The 17,292-nt window shown below is 48.7% G+C and overlaps 1 protein-coding gene across 4 annotated transcripts in view; it reads right to left on the bottom strand.

The window, feature by feature from the left end:
• lrrc56 (leucine rich repeat containing 56) overlaps nt 1-17,292 on the bottom strand; it is a 272,028-nt gene that overhangs the window by 213,351 nt on the left and 41,385 nt on the right. For all 4 annotated transcript variants that reach the window (XM_059976253.1, XM_059976254.1, XM_059976255.1 and 1 more), the window contains exon 3: nt 8,670-8,832. In XM_059976253.1, the coding sequence (XP_059832236.1) occupies nt 8,670-8,825 (156 nt within the window). In that variant the 5' untranslated portion in view covers nt 8,826-8,832. The remainder of the gene's footprint in view (nt 1-8,669; nt 8,833-17,292) is intronic.

Below are 17,292 nucleotides of genomic sequence, written 5' to 3'. Positions count from 1 at the left end.
CAGGGATGGACATGCCCAGTAAGCATTAGGTTCTGAGGAACAGTGATGAACAGGTGAATAGGTCCCTAAAAGTGGCAACAGACAATATAAGTACTGGAGGAGCAATAACAGGAGGTATTTCAGAGCATGACCAGATTTATCCTGCAACATGATGTAGAATGCTAGAAGCAAGCACAGAGGAATCAGTCTAGAAACCAGCTTCTCAGCAATAACTTTGGGCTATAGAAGTCCTTCCTTAATAAGGCTGTGATTATTCAGACCAGGGGTTACCAAACTTTCTTTTTATGTCATGGACATCCCAGTTATCCCATGAAGCAAGGGAGCTGTAGACCCCAGGTGGGAAGACCCTGATAAAACCATAAGACACGAGCAGAATTAGGCCATTCAGCCCATCAACTCTTCTCCATTCCATCGTCAGAATCAGATTTATCACCACCTGCATGTGACGTGAAATTTGTTAACTTAGCAGCAGCAGTTCAATGCAATACATAATATAGAACAGAATAATAATAATAATAAATAAAATTTAAGCATACACATATTGAATAGATTAAAAATCATGCAAAAATAAATAATATATATTAAAAAAGAGAGGTAATGTTCATGGGTTCAATGTCCATTTAGGAATCCAACGGCAGAGGGGAAGAAACTGTTCTTGAATCGCTGAGTGACTGATTTATTATCCCTCTGCAACGGTAACCCCACTTCACCCAGAACAGTGAACAGTACAGCATAGGAATAGGCCCTTCAGCCCAATGTCTGGGCTGAACATGATGCCAAATGACACTAAATCTCTTCTGATTGAACATTATTCAGTTCCATCATGAATCTGCCTAAAAGCTTCTTAAATACCACATTGGTATCTGCTTCTACACCCAACCCTGGCAGCCCAATCACTGAGTGAAAGAATTGCTTTGCAGATTTCCTTTAAATTTAACCCTGCTCACCTTAAAGCTATACCCTCTAGTATTCGACTTTTCTATTCTGGGACTGTCCACTGTATCTTTGCCTCTCAATTTTATAAACTTCTATCAGTTCCTCCCTCAGTCTCCGATGCCCCAGAGAAAACAGCCCAAGTTTGTCCAACCTCTCCTTATAGCTCACACACCCTAGTCCAGGCAGCATCCTGGCAAACTACTTCTCCAGCCTCTCCAAGCCACCAAATCCTTTCTGTACTGTGGCGACAAGAATCACACACAAAGCTACAAGTGCAGCCCAACTAAAGTTTTTAAACTTCAGAAAGAGTGCAGAGGAGATTTACAAGGATGTTGCCTGGATTGGGGAGTGTGACTTATGAAAACAGGTTGAGTGAACTTGGCCTTTTCTCTTGGAGCGACGGAGGATGAGTGGTGTCCTGATAGAGGTCTATAAGATAATAAGAGGCATTGACCGTGTGGATAGTCAGAGGCCTTTTCCCAGGGCTGAAATTGTTGCCACAAGAGGACACAGGTTTAAGGTGCTGGGGAGTAGGTACAGAGGAGATGTCAGGGCTAAGTTTTTACTCAGAGAGTGATGAGTGTGTGGAATGGGCTGCCAGCAATGGTGGTGGAGGCGGATACGATAGGGTCTTTTAAGAGACTTTTGGATAGGTACATGAAGCTTAGAAAAGTAGAGGACTAGAGGTAAGCCTAGTAATTTCTAAGGTAAGGACATGTTTGGCCCAACTGCTGAAGGTTTTCTATGTTTCTGAACAGTTGCAACATGACTTCCTTACACCCAAGCCAATAAAGCAAGCATGCCATATGCTTTCCTTACCATCCTATCTGTATGCTGGGTTACTTTCAGGGTACTATGTACTTGCTCCTTCCCAAAATTTTTCTGTACATTGATGCTTTTAAGAGTTTTGCAATTAACTGAATACTTGCCCCTCACTTTTGACCTCACACCTCACACTTGCCTGGATTAAACTCCATCTGCCATTTCTCTGCCCATATCTGTCTCTGATCTATATCTTGTGGTATTCTTTGACAACCTTCCTCACTGTCCACAACTCCAACAACCTTTCTGTTGTCTGCAAATTTACTGACCTACATTTCCATTTAATTTCCATTAAAGTTGTTAGAGATGTAGAAAACAATAAAAAGCACGGATCGAGTGACAGCCAGAGACTTTTTCCTAGGGGCATATTTTTAAGGGACTGGAGGAAATTGTAGGGGATATCAGAGGTGGGTTTTTTTATATATACATACAGAGAGTGGTGGGAGATGGAATGGGTTGCCAGGAGTGTTAGAGGCAGATACATTAGCGACATTTAAGAGACTATCAGGTACATGGATGAAAGAAAAGTGGAGGGCTACATAGGAAGGAAGGGTTAGATTGATCTTGGAGTCGGTTAAAAGGATTGGCACAATATTGTGGGCTGTAAGGCCTGCACTGTGCTGTAGTGTTCTTTGTCCATCCAAATTTAATTATATATGGAAGCTCCATCAATGATCCTTGCAGAGTACCATTGGTTGGACAGGTCGTTACACAATGATTTGACACTAAATCCTAGAGAATGATTGAACCTATAGAAGAGCAGCTACTTGGCAGATAAACCAAGTAACACACACAAAATGCTAGAGGAACTCAGCAGGCCAGGCGGCATCTAAGGAAAAGAGTACAACTTTTCAGGCAGAGAACCTTAAACAGGACAGGAGAAAGAAAGATGAGGAGTATAGTTAAAAGGCAGGAGGAAGGGAGGGAGAAACACAAGGTGACAGGTGAAACCGGGAGTGGGAGGAGTGAATTAAAGAGCTGGGAAGTTGGTTGGTGAAAGAGATACAGGGCTGTTGAAGGAATCTAATAGGAGAAGACAGAAGGCCATGGAAGAAAGAAAAGGGGATGGGAGCTCCAGAGGGAGGCAATGGGCAGGCAAGGAGATAAGGTGAGGAGGGAAAAGGGGATGGGGAATGGTGAAGGAGAGGTGGGGGGCATTACCAGAAGTTTGAGAAATCGCTGTTCAATCCATCAGGTTGGAGGCTACTCAGGCAGAATACAAGATGTTCTTTCAACCTGAGTGTGGCCTCATCATGACAGTAGAGGAGGCCACAGATAGACAAATAGGAATGGGAATGGGTAGTGGAATTATAATGGCTGGCACAGGGAGATCCTGCTTTTCTGGCAGACAGATTGTAGGTGCTCGGCAATGCAGTCTCCCAATCTCCGTTAGGTCTCTCCAGTGTACAGGAGGCTACACTGGGAGCACCATACATACGATGAGACACCTCCACCCCCACCAGTATGGCCTCAAAGGTCTCCATTTCTTTCTGGGCACCAGACCCCAGTTCCCCTCCGCCATTCTCCTCCATCTAGTGGAACTTGTCCCCACTTGGCTCCTCCTTCTTCCTTCAAATAAAAGGTATAACTGTGGGCACTCACGTGGGTTCCAGCTATGCCTGCCTTTATGTCAGCTACATAGAACAGTCTATGTTCCAAGCCTACACTGGTGGACATCCCCCATTGTTCATACGCTACATCAATGACTGCACTGGTGATGCATCCTGCACCCACACAGAACTTGTCGACTTCATCCACTTTGCCTCCAATTTCTGCCTTGCCCCCAAATTTACCTGGTCCACTTCCAACATCTCCCTCCCCTTTCTCAATCTCCCTGTCTCTTTCTCTGGAAACAGCTTATCTGCTGATGTTTTTTTATAAACCCACGGACTCTCACAGCTACCTGGACTATACCTCTTCCCATCTCCTTCTCTCAATTCCTCTGTCTCTATCACATCTGCTCCCTGGATGAGGTTTTTCATTCCATAATGAAGGAAATGTCCTCCTTCTTCAAAGGGGACCATCAACACTACCCTTAACTGTATCTCTTCCACTTCACACGTCTGCTTTCACCCCTTCCTCCCACCACACCAGCAGGGATATGGTTCCTCTTGCCCTCACCCACCATCCCACCATCCCACCAGCCTCTATGTCCAGCGCATAATTCTCCGCAACTTCCACCATCTCCAACAGGTATATCTTTCCCTCCCCCACACATTCTGCATTCCGCAGGGCTCGCTCCCCATGCAACTCCTTTGTCCATTCGTCACTCCCCATTGATCTCCCTCTTGGCACTTACCCTTGCAAGCGGAACATGAGCTACACCTGCCCCTACACCTCCTCCCTCACCACTATTCAGGGCCCCAAATACTCCTTCCAGGTGAGGCGACACTTCACCTGTGAGTCTGTTCGGGTCATACACTGTGTCCGGTAGCCTCCAACCTGATGGCATAAACAGCGATTTCTTGAACTTCTGGTAATGGCTCCCCCTCATCTCCTTCACCAATCCCCATTCCCTCTTCCCTCTCTCACCTATCTCCCTACCTGCCCATCGCCTCCCTCGCTGCTCCTCCCCCTTTTCTTTCTTCCATGGCCTCTGTCCTCCATTAGATTCCTCCTTCTCCAGCCTGTATCTCTTTCACCCATCACCTTCATCCCTCCCTCTCCCAGTTTCACCCATCACCTGGTGTTTCTCCCTTCCCTCCCCCACCTTTTAAATCTACTCCTCAGCACTTTTTTCCAGTCCTGCTGAAGGGTCTCGACCCAAAGCATCGACAGTGCTCTTTTCCACAGATGCTGCTTGACCTGCTGAGTTCATCCAGCACTGTGTGTGTGTTGCTTGGTTATCCAGCATCTGCAGATTTACTTTTGTTTGCAGCAGATAAACCCGTCCATGCAGATGAGGGAAATTGCAACGTCGTATTTTCACTGGTTGCACTGGTGTTGATCACAAAGAAACAGTGTAATGTACATTGAGAACTTAGCTAGGGAAGAAGAGAAACATCTACAGAATCATTCCAAGACCAACAGAAAGCCATAAAGACACAGGAGATGCAAAATTTATCCACAAAGATGATACCAGATGGAGGTCATACATCCTGAAGGTACCAAATAGTCAGGGATTTTTTTCCACGTAAAGAGATAACTTAATAGAAGTTTTATATTAAAAGTTTTGATTGGGTGAACTGATGAGAACAAACAGAGAAATCAAATATACATAACAGTCACCAATAAATCTAAAAAAATTCCAAGTCAATCACAGGACAATTTAAAATGACCGGTTAACCAGCTAACCAGCACATCTTCAGACTGTGCAAGGAAACTGAAGCACCCAGAGGAAACTCACAAGCACATGGGAAGAACGTACATACTTTCTTACAGAGAATGCCAGAACTGAACTCTGAATTCCAAAGACCCCAGTTGTAATAGCATTGTGTATTGATCACAAAGACACAGTTTAAAGTATACAATGGAATCAGTCCAAAATCCACAGAAAGCCATAAGGACACAGGTTGGTGCAAAATCTATCCACAAGGACAATACCACACAGAGGTTATTCCTCCAGAAGATCAAATAGTCAGGGACTTTTTCCAAATAAAGACATAACTCAATAGAAGACTTTATATTTAAAGTTTTGATTGGGTGAACTGATGAGAACATACATAAAGCAAATATACATCGCATAGTCACCAATAAATTTAACAAAATTCCAAGCCAGAGTTGGGAGAAGAAATATAAAGTAAAAAAAATGCAATTTTTATTTCTTATTTATTGAAGTACAACCTAGAATAAACTCTTCGAGCCATGCCAGCAAGCAACTCCCGATATAACCCTAACCTGATCACGGGACAATTTGTAATGACCAATTAACTTATCAGACGGTACGTCTTTGGACTGTGGGAAGAAACCCACGTAGTCACGGGAAGAACGTACTTGGGTCACTGGTACCATACAGATTGTGTTACTTGTGGAAAAAGAAGCGGTAAGCTAGAGGAGTTTTATGTTTAAATCGGAGAGAGACTGAAAGGTGTTAGTCTTCAGGAAGATGACGGTGCTCCTGCACAGGTATCACAAAGTTAACATGCAGTCAATTAGGAACCAAATGATAAATGAAAATCTAAATCTGAAGTAAAAACAGACACTGCTTGAACTACTCAGCAAATCATGCACCAGCAAAGAGAGAAAGAGTTCACATTTCAGATCACAGTTTGTCAGAAATCCGAAGGGTAATATTGCCCAGTGACAGAGATGGATACACCACCGAAAGCACCCCATCTGGGTGCATCACAGCTTGGTACAGCAATTGGAGCAGCATGGTAGTGTAGTAGTTAGCGGGACACTATAACAGCTAAGGGCGTCGCAGCTCAGAGTTCAATTCTGGTGTCCTCTGTAAGCAAGTTTGTACATTAACACATACAAACAAGCTGGATGAACTCAGCAGGTCGGGCAGCATCCATTGAAAGGAGCAGTCAACGTTTCGGGCCGAGACCCTTCGTCAGGACTGAAGAAGGAGGGGGCAGGGGCACCATAAAGAAAGTGGGGGGAGGGTGGAAAACCAATCAGAGGAAAGATCAAGGGGTGGGGGAGGGGAAGCAGGGAGGGGATAGGCAGGAGAGGTGAAGAGGTGAAGGGGAAAGCACTATGGGTAGTAGAAGAGGGCAGAATCATGAGAGAGGTGATAGGCAGCTAGAAGAGGAGACAGAGTGAAAGTGGGATGGAGGAAGGGAAAGGGAGGGAATTACCAGAAGTTGGAGAATTCGATGTTCATACCTTGGTCCCTATACCTCTTCTCTTACCACCATTCAGGGCCCCAAACAGTCCTTCCAGGTGAGGCAACACTTCACTTGTGAGTCTGTTGGGGTAATCTATTGCATCCGGTGCTCCTGGTGCGGCCTCCTCTACATCAGCTAGACCCGACACAGATTGGGGTACTGCTTTGTCGAGCACCTCCGCTCCATCCGCCACAACAGACAGGATCTCCCGGTTGCCACTCACTTCAACTCTGCTTCACACTCCCATTCGGATATGTCCATACATGGCCTCCTCTACTGCCATGATGAGGCCAAACTCAGGTTGGAGGAGCAACACCTCATATACCGTCTGGGTAGTATCCAGCCCCTTGGTATGAACATCGAATTCTCCAGTTTCCGGTAATTCCTTCCCTCTCCCTTCCCCCATCCCACCTTCACTCCTGTCTCCTCTTCTAGCTGCCTATCACCTCTCATGACTCTGGCTTCTTCTACTACCCATAGTGCTTTCCCCTTAGATTCCTTCTTCACCTCTCCTGCCTATCCCCTCCCTGCTTCCCTTCCCCCACCCCTTGATCTTTCCTCAGATTGGTTTTCCACCCTCCCCCCACCTTCTTTATGGGGCCCCTGCCCCCTCCTTCTTCAGTCCTGATGAAGGGTCTCTGCCTGAAACGTTGACTGCTCCTTTCAATGGATGCTGCCCGACCTGCTGAGTTCATCCAGCCTGCTTGTACGTGTTGATTTGACCACAGCATCTGGAGTGTACTTTGTGTTAAGTTTGTACATTCCTTCCCAAGTGCAAATGGGCTTCCTCCCACAGTTCAAAGACATACTGGATAATAGATTAACTGGCCATTGTAAATTGTCCTGTGATTAGGCTAGGATTAAATAGGCATGTTACTAGGTGGCACAGCTCATTGGGCCAGAGGGGCCTGTTACTCACTGTATCTCCATATAAATAAACAGACAGACAGACATACTTTATTGATCCCGAGGGAAATTGGGTTTTGTTACAGTCACACCAACCAAGAATAGTGTAGAAATATAGCAATATAGAACCACAAATAATAAAATAATAATAAGTAAATTATGCCAAGTGGAAATTAGTCCAGGACCAGCCTATTGGCTCAGGGTGTCTGACACTCCGAGGGAGGAGTTGTAAAGTTTGATGGCCACAGTCAGGAATGACTTCCTATGATGCTCAGTGTTGCATCTTGGTGGAATGAGTCTCTGGCTGAATGAACTCCTGTGCCTAACTAGTACATTATGGAGTGGATGGGAGACATTGTCCAAGATGGTATGCAACTTGGACAGCATCCTCTTTTCAGACACCGCCGTCAGAGAGTCCAGTTCCACCCCCACATCACTGGCCTTACGAATAGATAAATGCAGAGAATGACCAAAGAGTGACCATGTAGTTCAACACCACACTATCATTCAACGTCTGCAGTACTATGCTGCAGATGTTCTACAACTCAGTGGTGGCCAGCATTCTATTCTGCACTGTGGTCTGCTGGGGCAGCAGGAAGAGAGCAGCTGTCACCAAGAAGATGGACAAGCTCGTCAGGAAGGCTGGTTCTGTTCTGGGGGTGGAACTGGATTCGCTGGGGTTGTATCTGAGAGCAGGATGCCGCAGAAGCTACGGAGCGTTATGGACAATCCCCCTCACCCCTCCATGACATCCTGGGCAAACAGAGGAGCACCTTTAGTAACAGACGAATTCCACCCAGGTACACCACTGATCCTTTCTCCCTGGGGCTATAAGACTCTACAACTCCTCCTCCTTCAGTATATGGTTTCATTGCACATCTGTATTTTGCACTATTACGTTTTAATGCACATTTTGTATTTTTTTTGTACCTCAATGCTTACATTTTGTATTTAAAATATGTATTTCTGACTGCGCAAACTTGCAAAAATAATTTCTTTCAGGATACATAAAGTTTTATCTTATCATATCATATACTAGAACAAGGCTGATTTGTCTGTTACAACAGTATATGCTTTTCACTGCAGATCTCCAAGTTTTCACACCTAGTACAGAAATTCTCAAAACAGCTGACAGCTCCAACACATTATTTTTATATCCACAGTTCAGTTTATTGGCTTAGAAAATCACTGCACAGAATTCTTTCCACAAAGTATTTGATTTAAATTTCTCACCAGTTTTGAGGGTGAAAGATATTCTTCAATAAGGAGACCAGTTTCATCTTTAACAACCGGACTGGGATTTAGCAAACTAGGATGTCCAAATTCAAGCACCCTGACTCTTGCTGTTCCTGTGTGCGTTACAAAGGGTGGGCATTGATGTAGTTCCATTGATAATCTGAAAGCGGAATGTGAATGAGGAAAATTGAAATTTCATTTAATAAAATTGTGATACATTTCATTTTTGGAGTGACTATTACAATTCAGTTTCTAAATAATTCAGTCCATGAATAAAGATAAATTTAAAGCAAAAGTGCACAATAGTATTCTTTATTTTTACTTACAGCGCTTCACAGGCCCTTCAAGCCACACCACCCAGCAACTCACTGATTTTAACCCTAGCCTAATCATAGGGCAATTTACAATGACCAATTAACTTAATCAGTACAACTTTGAAATCTGGAAGGAAACTGGAGCACCCAGAGGAAACCCCATGTGCTCATGCAAAGGAACGTACAAACTTTGTTACAGAGGACGTCCTAATTGAACTCTATCCTGACGCCCGAGCTGTAATAGCATTTGGCTCACTGCTATGCTACCATGGTGCTATATTCAAATTATTACTTATGCATTAGTGCTTTCATTACTTGCAGGCCAAGGAATTTTAAGTCAGGTTGCAAAACTTCACGAGGCACATCAGGGGAGTTTGAACCTGAGCCATATACAGGAGTGTCAAAGGCAGAGGATCAGAGCTCCAAACTCCTTCAAGAAATCTTGCAAGCTTGTCACCAAGTCCTTCACAGTTTTCTGCTATTGTCTAACATTAGAGCAAATTTAAAACAAATGTTCCACTATGTTGACGATTGACCACTTAAGATTTAGATTGGAATAAAGTAGTTTAGGGAGCCACTTCAAAGGACAGTTACAAATCAAACTTTTGAATATTTGGCATCCAGTTGTTCAAAAATCCGAATGCTCCAGCCCCTAGCTCATTCAGAATGCATGCCAGGGATCCAGAATGCCAGTGGACTCTGCAGTCAGAACACCATGAGCCAGGAATGTGGGCAGATTTGTACCACAGCCTGGTCTGGGGGGACTGGTATATTCCCCTCCTTGTTTAAACTCCAATTCCCACTGAATATTTATTATACCACTCTGTAACAGGTAAAAATATCCTTCAATAGTCCCGAAAATCTGCTAGTCCAGCACTACAGTCCCATGGGGAGGGGGGTGCATAATTGGAATTTTACTGTACACTGTATAGATTTGAAGTCTTGCAATAAGAACAAACAGATTTCCTTTCCTAAAGTACATTATTGAACCAGGTGAGTCACAGTTACTGATAATAGCTTTTTAAATCATTAATGATTTAATGGAATTTCGACCTCCTATCTGCCGTGGATGGATTTAAACTTGGGACCCCTGGTTCATGAGCTATAGTCACAATAGCTTGTTCAATAATGTAATTGTTGGTGGGCTGAAGCACAACTCTTCAGGGAGAACAGCAGCAAGGCACCTTGAAAATCTACTCTGCTAGGATGTCAACTCCAACAAATTTATTCTTGGGGCTTTTCCAAATGTAAGTTGCAATGGTGCTTGATGCTTTCACATGTGAAAGACTGTTATGGGGCACAAACAGGATGGAATATCCAGCATTTATTACCTTTTCCCTGTGACCCATAAACAAGTGGTTGAGAATGACCTGCAAGCCTTTCAGAGGAGATTGAGTTGTGTAAGGTTCCCTGCCCCCATTCTAACAACTTTCTACAGGAGCACCATCAAGAGTGACCTGTCTGGCTGCATCATTGTGTGGTATGGAAGCTGCAAGGCATCGAACCACAAGACCCTACAGAGGATAGTAAAAACTGCTAAGAGGATTGTCAAATTCTGGCTCCCTCACATTTGTGATATTTACCGGCAGTGTTGCAGACAAAGGACATGAAGCATTGTTGAGGATCCCTACCACCCATCCCACATTTGTTTAACCCACTACCTTCAAAAAGGAGATACAGCAGCATCAGGACTGATTGCCAGACTGAGTAACAGCTTCTTCCCTCAGGCTGTGAGTCTAATGAATACTCTGCCATCGCTAAGGCCTCGTCACTAGGCCAGTGAGCTGTTTACTGTACAGTTTACCTGTGCTGTGCACTACATGCATTTTGAATTATATTTTATTAACTTATCTGTGGTACTGTAAAATGGTGGGAGGAAGGGAAGGAGGACTAAGTGGTAGGTGAAGCCGGATGGGCCGGAGAATTAAAGGGCTGGAGAAAAAGATACCTAATAGAAGAGGAAAGTGAAAGGGAAGTAGGCAGGGCATCAGGGAGAGGTGATAGGCAGGGGTGATAAGAGAATAGGTAAGAGGCCAGAGTGGAGAACAGAAGAGAGAAGGTTGAGGGTCAATTTATTTTACTGGAAGGAGAAATCAAATATAAGTACAAACACTTTATTGTCACCAAACAACTGAAACTAGAGCAATCATCACAGTGATATTTGTTTCTGCGCTTCGCGCTCCCTGAAGTACAAATCGAAGTAAATATAATAAAAATTTAAATTATAAATCATAATTAGAAAATAGAAAAGGTAAAGGACGGTAGTGCAAGTCAGGTCCTGATATTTGGAAGGTACGGCCCAGATCCGGGTCAGGATCTGTTCAGCAGTCTTATCGCAGTTGGAAAGAAGCCGTTCCCAAATCTGGCCGTATGCATCTTCATGCTCCTGAACCTTCTCCCGGAGCGAAGTGGGACAAAAAGTGTGTTGGCGGGGTGGGACTTATCCTTGATTATCCTGGCAGCACTGCTCCAACAGCGTGTGGTGTAAAGTGAGTCCAAGGATGGAAGATTGGTTTGTGTGATGTGCTGGGCTATGTTCACGATTTTCTGCAGCTTCTTCCAGTCTTGGACAGGACAACTTCCATACCAGTTTGTGATGCACCCTAGAAGAATGCTTTCTACGACGCATCTATAAAAATTAGTGAGGGTTTTAGGGGGACAGGCCAAATTTCTTCAGCTTTCTCAGGAAGTAAAGGCACTGGTGGGCCCTCTTGGCAGTGGACTCTGCTTGGTTAGACCAAGTCAGGTAATTTGTGATATTCACCCTGAGGAACTTAAAGCTTTTGACCTGTTCCATCTGCGCACCACCGATGTAGACAGGGTCGTGTGCGGTCCACTACTCCTTCTGAAATCAACAACCAATTCCTTCATCTTGCTGACGTTGAGGGATAGGTTATTGTCTTCGCACCATGCCACCAGGTTCTTAATTTCCTCTCTGCACTCAGACTCATCATTAGCTGAGATACGGCCTACAATTGTGGTGTCATCAGCAAACTTATATATTGAGTTCGATGGAAACTTGACTATGGGTGTTCACAGGTGTACGGTGAGTACAGTAGGGGGCTGAGTACACAGCCTTGTGGGGCACCGGTGCTCAGAGTGATTGTAGAGGAGAGCTTGTCCCCTATCTTTACAGCCTGGGTCCTGTCTGTGAGGAAGTTGAAGATCCAGCTGCAGATCTAAGTGTTAAGACCCAGGTTCCGGATCTTAGGAATCAGTTTATTTGGAATGATGGTATTAAAGGCAGAGCTGTAGTCGATGAAAAGGAGCCTTACATATGCATCTTTATTCTCTAGGTGTTCTAAGGAGGAATGTAGTGCCAGAGAGATGGCATCTGCCGTTGACCTGTTGCTCCAGTTGGCGAATTGCAAAGCGTCGAGGTTGACTGGTAGGTTATGGTTGATGTGTGCCATAACCAATCGCTCGAAGCACTTCATAACAATTGATGTTAGAGCCACAGGTCGGTAGTCATTCAGGCATGCCACCTTGCTTTTCTTTGGCACTGTAGCGGTGTGCTACAAACAGCGCTAAAATTACGACACGGAGTCGGTAACTGCAGTCGAAGGAAAAACTTTATTCGAAAACTTCAGCCTCACTTTTAAGCCTCTGTCAACCGGCCCCCCATGGCGAAGAGGCTCCAAAGCTCTGTGCTCGCAAACCCCCGTAGGCTATCTAATTGTGAGTCGGTTCGCATACGCTAGGAAATGAGCCGCCACATAACCCCCCCCCAGAACCGGCGATACACCCCCCAATGTCCACAGCCTGGGCCAGAACCTGCTTGGGAGGTCGGCCTCTGCGCCGAGGCGCCGGAAACTCGGCCGGTTGCGCCAGGTCCACATGGGCCGGCTTGAGGCGGTCCACCGTGAAAACCTCCTCCTTCCCCCCAACGTCCAGCACGAACGTGGACCCGTTGTTCCGGAGCACCGTAAACGGCCCCTCGTATGGCCGCTGCAGCGGTGGCCGATGCCCGCCCCTTCGTACAAACACAAACTTACAGTTCCGTAGGTCTTTGGGTACGCAGGTCGGGTGCCGCCCATGCTGTGAAGTGGGTATGGGGGCCAGGTTACCGAGCTTCTCGCGAAGTCTGCCCAGGACTGCAGCGGGTTCTTCCTCTTGCCCCCTCGGGGCTGGTAGGAACTCCCCGGGGACGGCCAGGGGCGCGCCGTATACCAACTCGGCCGACGAGGCGTGCAGGTCGTCCTTGGGCGCTGTGCGGATGCCGAGAAGGACCCAGGGAAGCTCGTCCGCCCAGTTGGCTCCTCGCAGGCGGGCCATGAGGGCCGACTTCAGGTGACGGTGGAAACGCTCCACTAGCCCGTTCGACTGTGGGTGGTAGGCAGTGGTGTGGTGCAGCTGAGTCCCCAAAAGGCTGGCCATAGCTGACCACAGGCTGGAGGTGAACTGGGCGCCTCTGTCGGAGGTAATGTGGGCTGGTACACCAAAGCGGGATATCCAGGTGGCGATCAGGGCTCGGGCGCAAGATTCGGAGGTGGTGTCGGTGAGCGGGACCGCCTCTGGCCATCTTGTGAACCGGTCCACGATAGTCAGGAGGTAACGCGCTCCGCGCGACACTGGCAGGGGGCCCACGATATCCACATGAATGTGGTCGAAACGCCGGTGGGCGGGATGGAACTGCTGCGGTGGGGCTTTGGTGTGCCGCTGCACCTTGGCCGTCTGGCAGTGCATGCACGTCCTGGCCCATTCACTGACCTGTTTGCGGAGTCCGTGCCAAACGAACCTGCTGGAAACCATCCGGACAGTTGTCCGGATGGAGGGATGCGCCAAGTTATGAATGGAGTCGAAAACACGTCGCCGCCAGGCTGCGGGGACGACCGGACGGGGCTGGTTGGTGGCGACGTCACAGAGTAGGGTCCTCTCACCTGGGCCTACGGGGAGGTCCTGGAGCTGCAAACCGGAGACTGCGGTTCTGTAACTCGGAATCTCCTCATCTGCCTGCTGTGCCTCTGCCAGTGCCTCAAAGTCTACCCCTTGGGAAAGGGCATGAACGGTAGGGCGAGAGAGCGCATCCACCACAACATTGTCCTTACCCGAGACGTGCCGGACATCCGTTGTGTATTCAGAGATGTAGGACAGGTGGCGTTGCTGGCGGGATGACCAGGGGTCGGATGCTTTCGTAAACGCAAAGGTAAGCGGTTTGTGGTCCGTGAACGCGGTGAAGGGCCGACCTTCTAGGAAGTACCTGAAATGCCGGATTGCCAGGTAGAGCGCCAACAGTTCCCGGTCAAAAGCACTGTACTTGAGCTCGGGTGGCCGCAGGTGTTTGCTGAAAAACGCCAGGGGTTGCCAGCGACCTGCGATGAGCTGCTCCAGCACCCCACCGACTGCCGTGTTTGATGCGTCCACTGTGAGGGCGGTAGGGGTGTCCATTCTGGGATGTACTAGCATTGCGGCGTCAGCCAAAGCTTCCTTCGTTTGAACGAAAGCGGCGGCGGACTCCTCGTCCCAGGTAATGTCCTTGCTCGGACCCGACATCAGGGCGAACAGGGGGCGCATGATCCGGGCAGCTGAAGGGAGGAAGCGGCGGTAGAAATTGACCATACCTACGAATTCCTGAAGGCCTTTGACCGTGGTGGGTCGGGGGAAGTGGCGGACCGCATCTACCTTAGCGGGCAGAGGGGTTGCCCTGTCTTTAGTAATCCTGTGGCCCAGGAAGTCAATGGTATCAAGTCCGAACTGGCATTTGGCAGGGTTGATTGTAAGACCGTACTCACTCAGTCGGGCGCAGAGTTGACGGAGGTGGGACAGATGCTCCTGACGACTGCCGCTGGCTATGAGGATGTCATCCAAATAGATGAACGCGAAGTCCAGGTCCCGTCCCACCGCGTCCATTAACCGCTGGAACGTCTGTGCGGCATTCTTCAGGCCGAACGGCATGCGGAGGAACTCGAAGAGGCCAAACGGGGTGATGAGAGCCGTCTTGGGGACGTCGTCAGGATGCATCGGGATTTGATGGTACCCTCGGACAAGGTCGACCTTGGAGAAGATCCGGGCGCCGTGCAGGTTTGCCGCAAAGTCCTGAATGTGCGGCACAGGGTAGCGGTCCGGTGTGGTAGCCTCGTTCAGCCTGCGGTAGTCGCCGCACGGTCTCCAGCCCCCCGTCGCTTTGGGCACCATGTGCAGGGGGGAAGCCCAGGGGCTGTCGGACCGCCGGATGATCCCCAATTCCTCCATTCTCTGGAACTCCTCCTTCGCCAGTCGGAGCTTGTCCGGGGGAAGCCGCCGAGCACGGGCATGGAGGGGTGGTCCCTGTGTCGGGATGTGGTGCTGTACGCCGTGCCTGGGCATGGCTGCTGTGAACTGCGGTGCCAGAACCGATGGGAACTCCGCCAGGACCCTGGTGAAGTCGTTGTCGGACAGCGTGATGGAGCCGAGGTGAGGGGCTGGCAACTGGGCCGCGCCCAGGGAGAACGTCTGAAAGGTCTCGGCGTGTACCAGTCTCTTCCTGGGCAGGTCAACCAGCAGGCTGTGAGCTCGCAAAAAATCCGCACCCAGAAGCGGTTGGGCTACGGCGGCCAGTGTGAAGTCCCACGTGAACTGGCTGGGGCCGAACTGCAGCTGCACCTGACGGGTGCCATAGGTCCTTACTGTGCTGCCATTCACGGCCCTCAGGGGGGGACCCGGTGCCCTGCTGCGAGTGTCGTAACTTGTCGGAGGTAAAACGCTGACCTCAGCCCCAGTATCGACCAAAAAGCGGCGTCCCGACCTGCTATCCCACACATACAGGAGGCTATCCCGATGGCCAGCCGCCGTAGCCATCAGCGGCGGCTGGCCCTGGCGTTTCCCGGGAACTTGCAGGGCGGGCGGCAACGGCGGGCTTCTGCGCCCCACCGCTGGTGGTAGAAGCACCAGTGGTCATTGGGCCGGGGGTTAGTGGGCTCTGCGGCCGGGCCTGGACTGGTTTGCTGCCGGGAGCGTGGCTGGGTGATCTGTGCGATGGACGCCCCGCTCACCTTTTTGGCGTTCCACAGCAAGTCCGCCCGGGCTGCCACCTTCCGGGGGTCACTGAAATCCACGTCGGACAGCAGCAGGCGTATGTCCTCGGGCAGCTGCTCCAGGAATGCCTGCTCAAACATGAGGCCTGTGTGTCCCTCGGCCAGAGACAACATCTCGTTCATTAAAGCCGATGGAGGTCTGTCGCCCAAGCCATCCAGGTGCAGTAAACGGGCAGCCCGCTCACGCCGTGAGAGTCCGAAAATCCTGAGGAGCAGGGCTTTGAATTCCGTGTACTTGCTGTCTGCCGGGGGCGACTGTACGAACTCCGCGACCTGGGCAGCTGTGTCCTGGTCGAGGGAGCCCACCACGTAGTAGTAGCGGGTGTCTTCTGAGGTGATCCGGCGAACGTGGAATTGGGCTTCGGCTTGCTGGAACCATAGGTCCGGGCGCTGTGTCCAGAAACCCGGCAGTTTCAACGAAACCGCATGAACAGAGGCGGCGTCGGTCATTTCTGGTCCAAAAATCGTTTGGACCGTCGGAGTCACCAATTGTAGCGGTGTGCTACAAACAGCGCTAAAATTACGACACGGAGTCGGTAACTGCAGTCGAAGGAAAAACTTTATTCGAAAACTTCAGCCTCACTTTTAAGCCTCTGTCAACCGGCCCCCCATGGCGAAGAGGCTCCAAAGCTCTGTGCTCGCAAACCCCCGTAGGCTATCTAATTGTGAGTCGGTTCGCATACGCTAGGAAATGAGCCGCCACAGCACCGGGATTATCGTTGCCTTCTTAAAACACGAGGGGATCTTAGACTGAAGCGGGGAGCAGTTGAAGATGTCAGCAAACACTCCAGCTAGCTTGCTTGCACAGGCCCGGAGAACCCATCCTGGGACATCATCTGGGCCCATCGCCTTCCTTGGATTTATCTTCAGGAAGGCCCTTCTAACGTCCTCCTCGGTGACGATGAATCTCAATGCCACCAGGTGCGGTTCATCCGGAGGGGGTGGTAGGCTCCTGTTCTGTTCGAATCTGGCGTAGAATACGTTAAGTTCGTCAGGAAGAGAAGCGCTACTGTTATTGATATTCCCAGCCTTTTCTTTGCACCCAGTGATCTCATTTAGACCCTGCTACAGTCTACTGACATCCCTCTGGTTAGCCTGGGCTTCCAACTTGGCTCAATATTGCCTCTTGGCGCCCTTAATGGCTTTCCGGAGTTCATGCCTGGATTCCATGTAGCGACTGGTATCTCCGGACCTGAAAGCCGCAGCTCTAGCCTTCAAAAGGGACTGGACCTCATAATTCATCCAAGGCTTCTGGTTAGGGAATACCCGGATCGTCTTGTGAGACACACAGTC

The sequence above is a fragment of the Hypanus sabinus genome, chromosome 7 (genome assembly GCF_030144855.1).
Source record: "Hypanus sabinus isolate sHypSab1 chromosome 7, sHypSab1.hap1, whole genome shotgun sequence".
Lineage (NCBI taxonomy): Eukaryota > Metazoa > Chordata > Chondrichthyes > Myliobatiformes > Dasyatidae > Hypanus > Hypanus sabinus.
The sequence above is the reverse complement of the archived record's forward strand: the minus strand, read 5'-3'. Positions and strand labels throughout refer to the sequence as shown.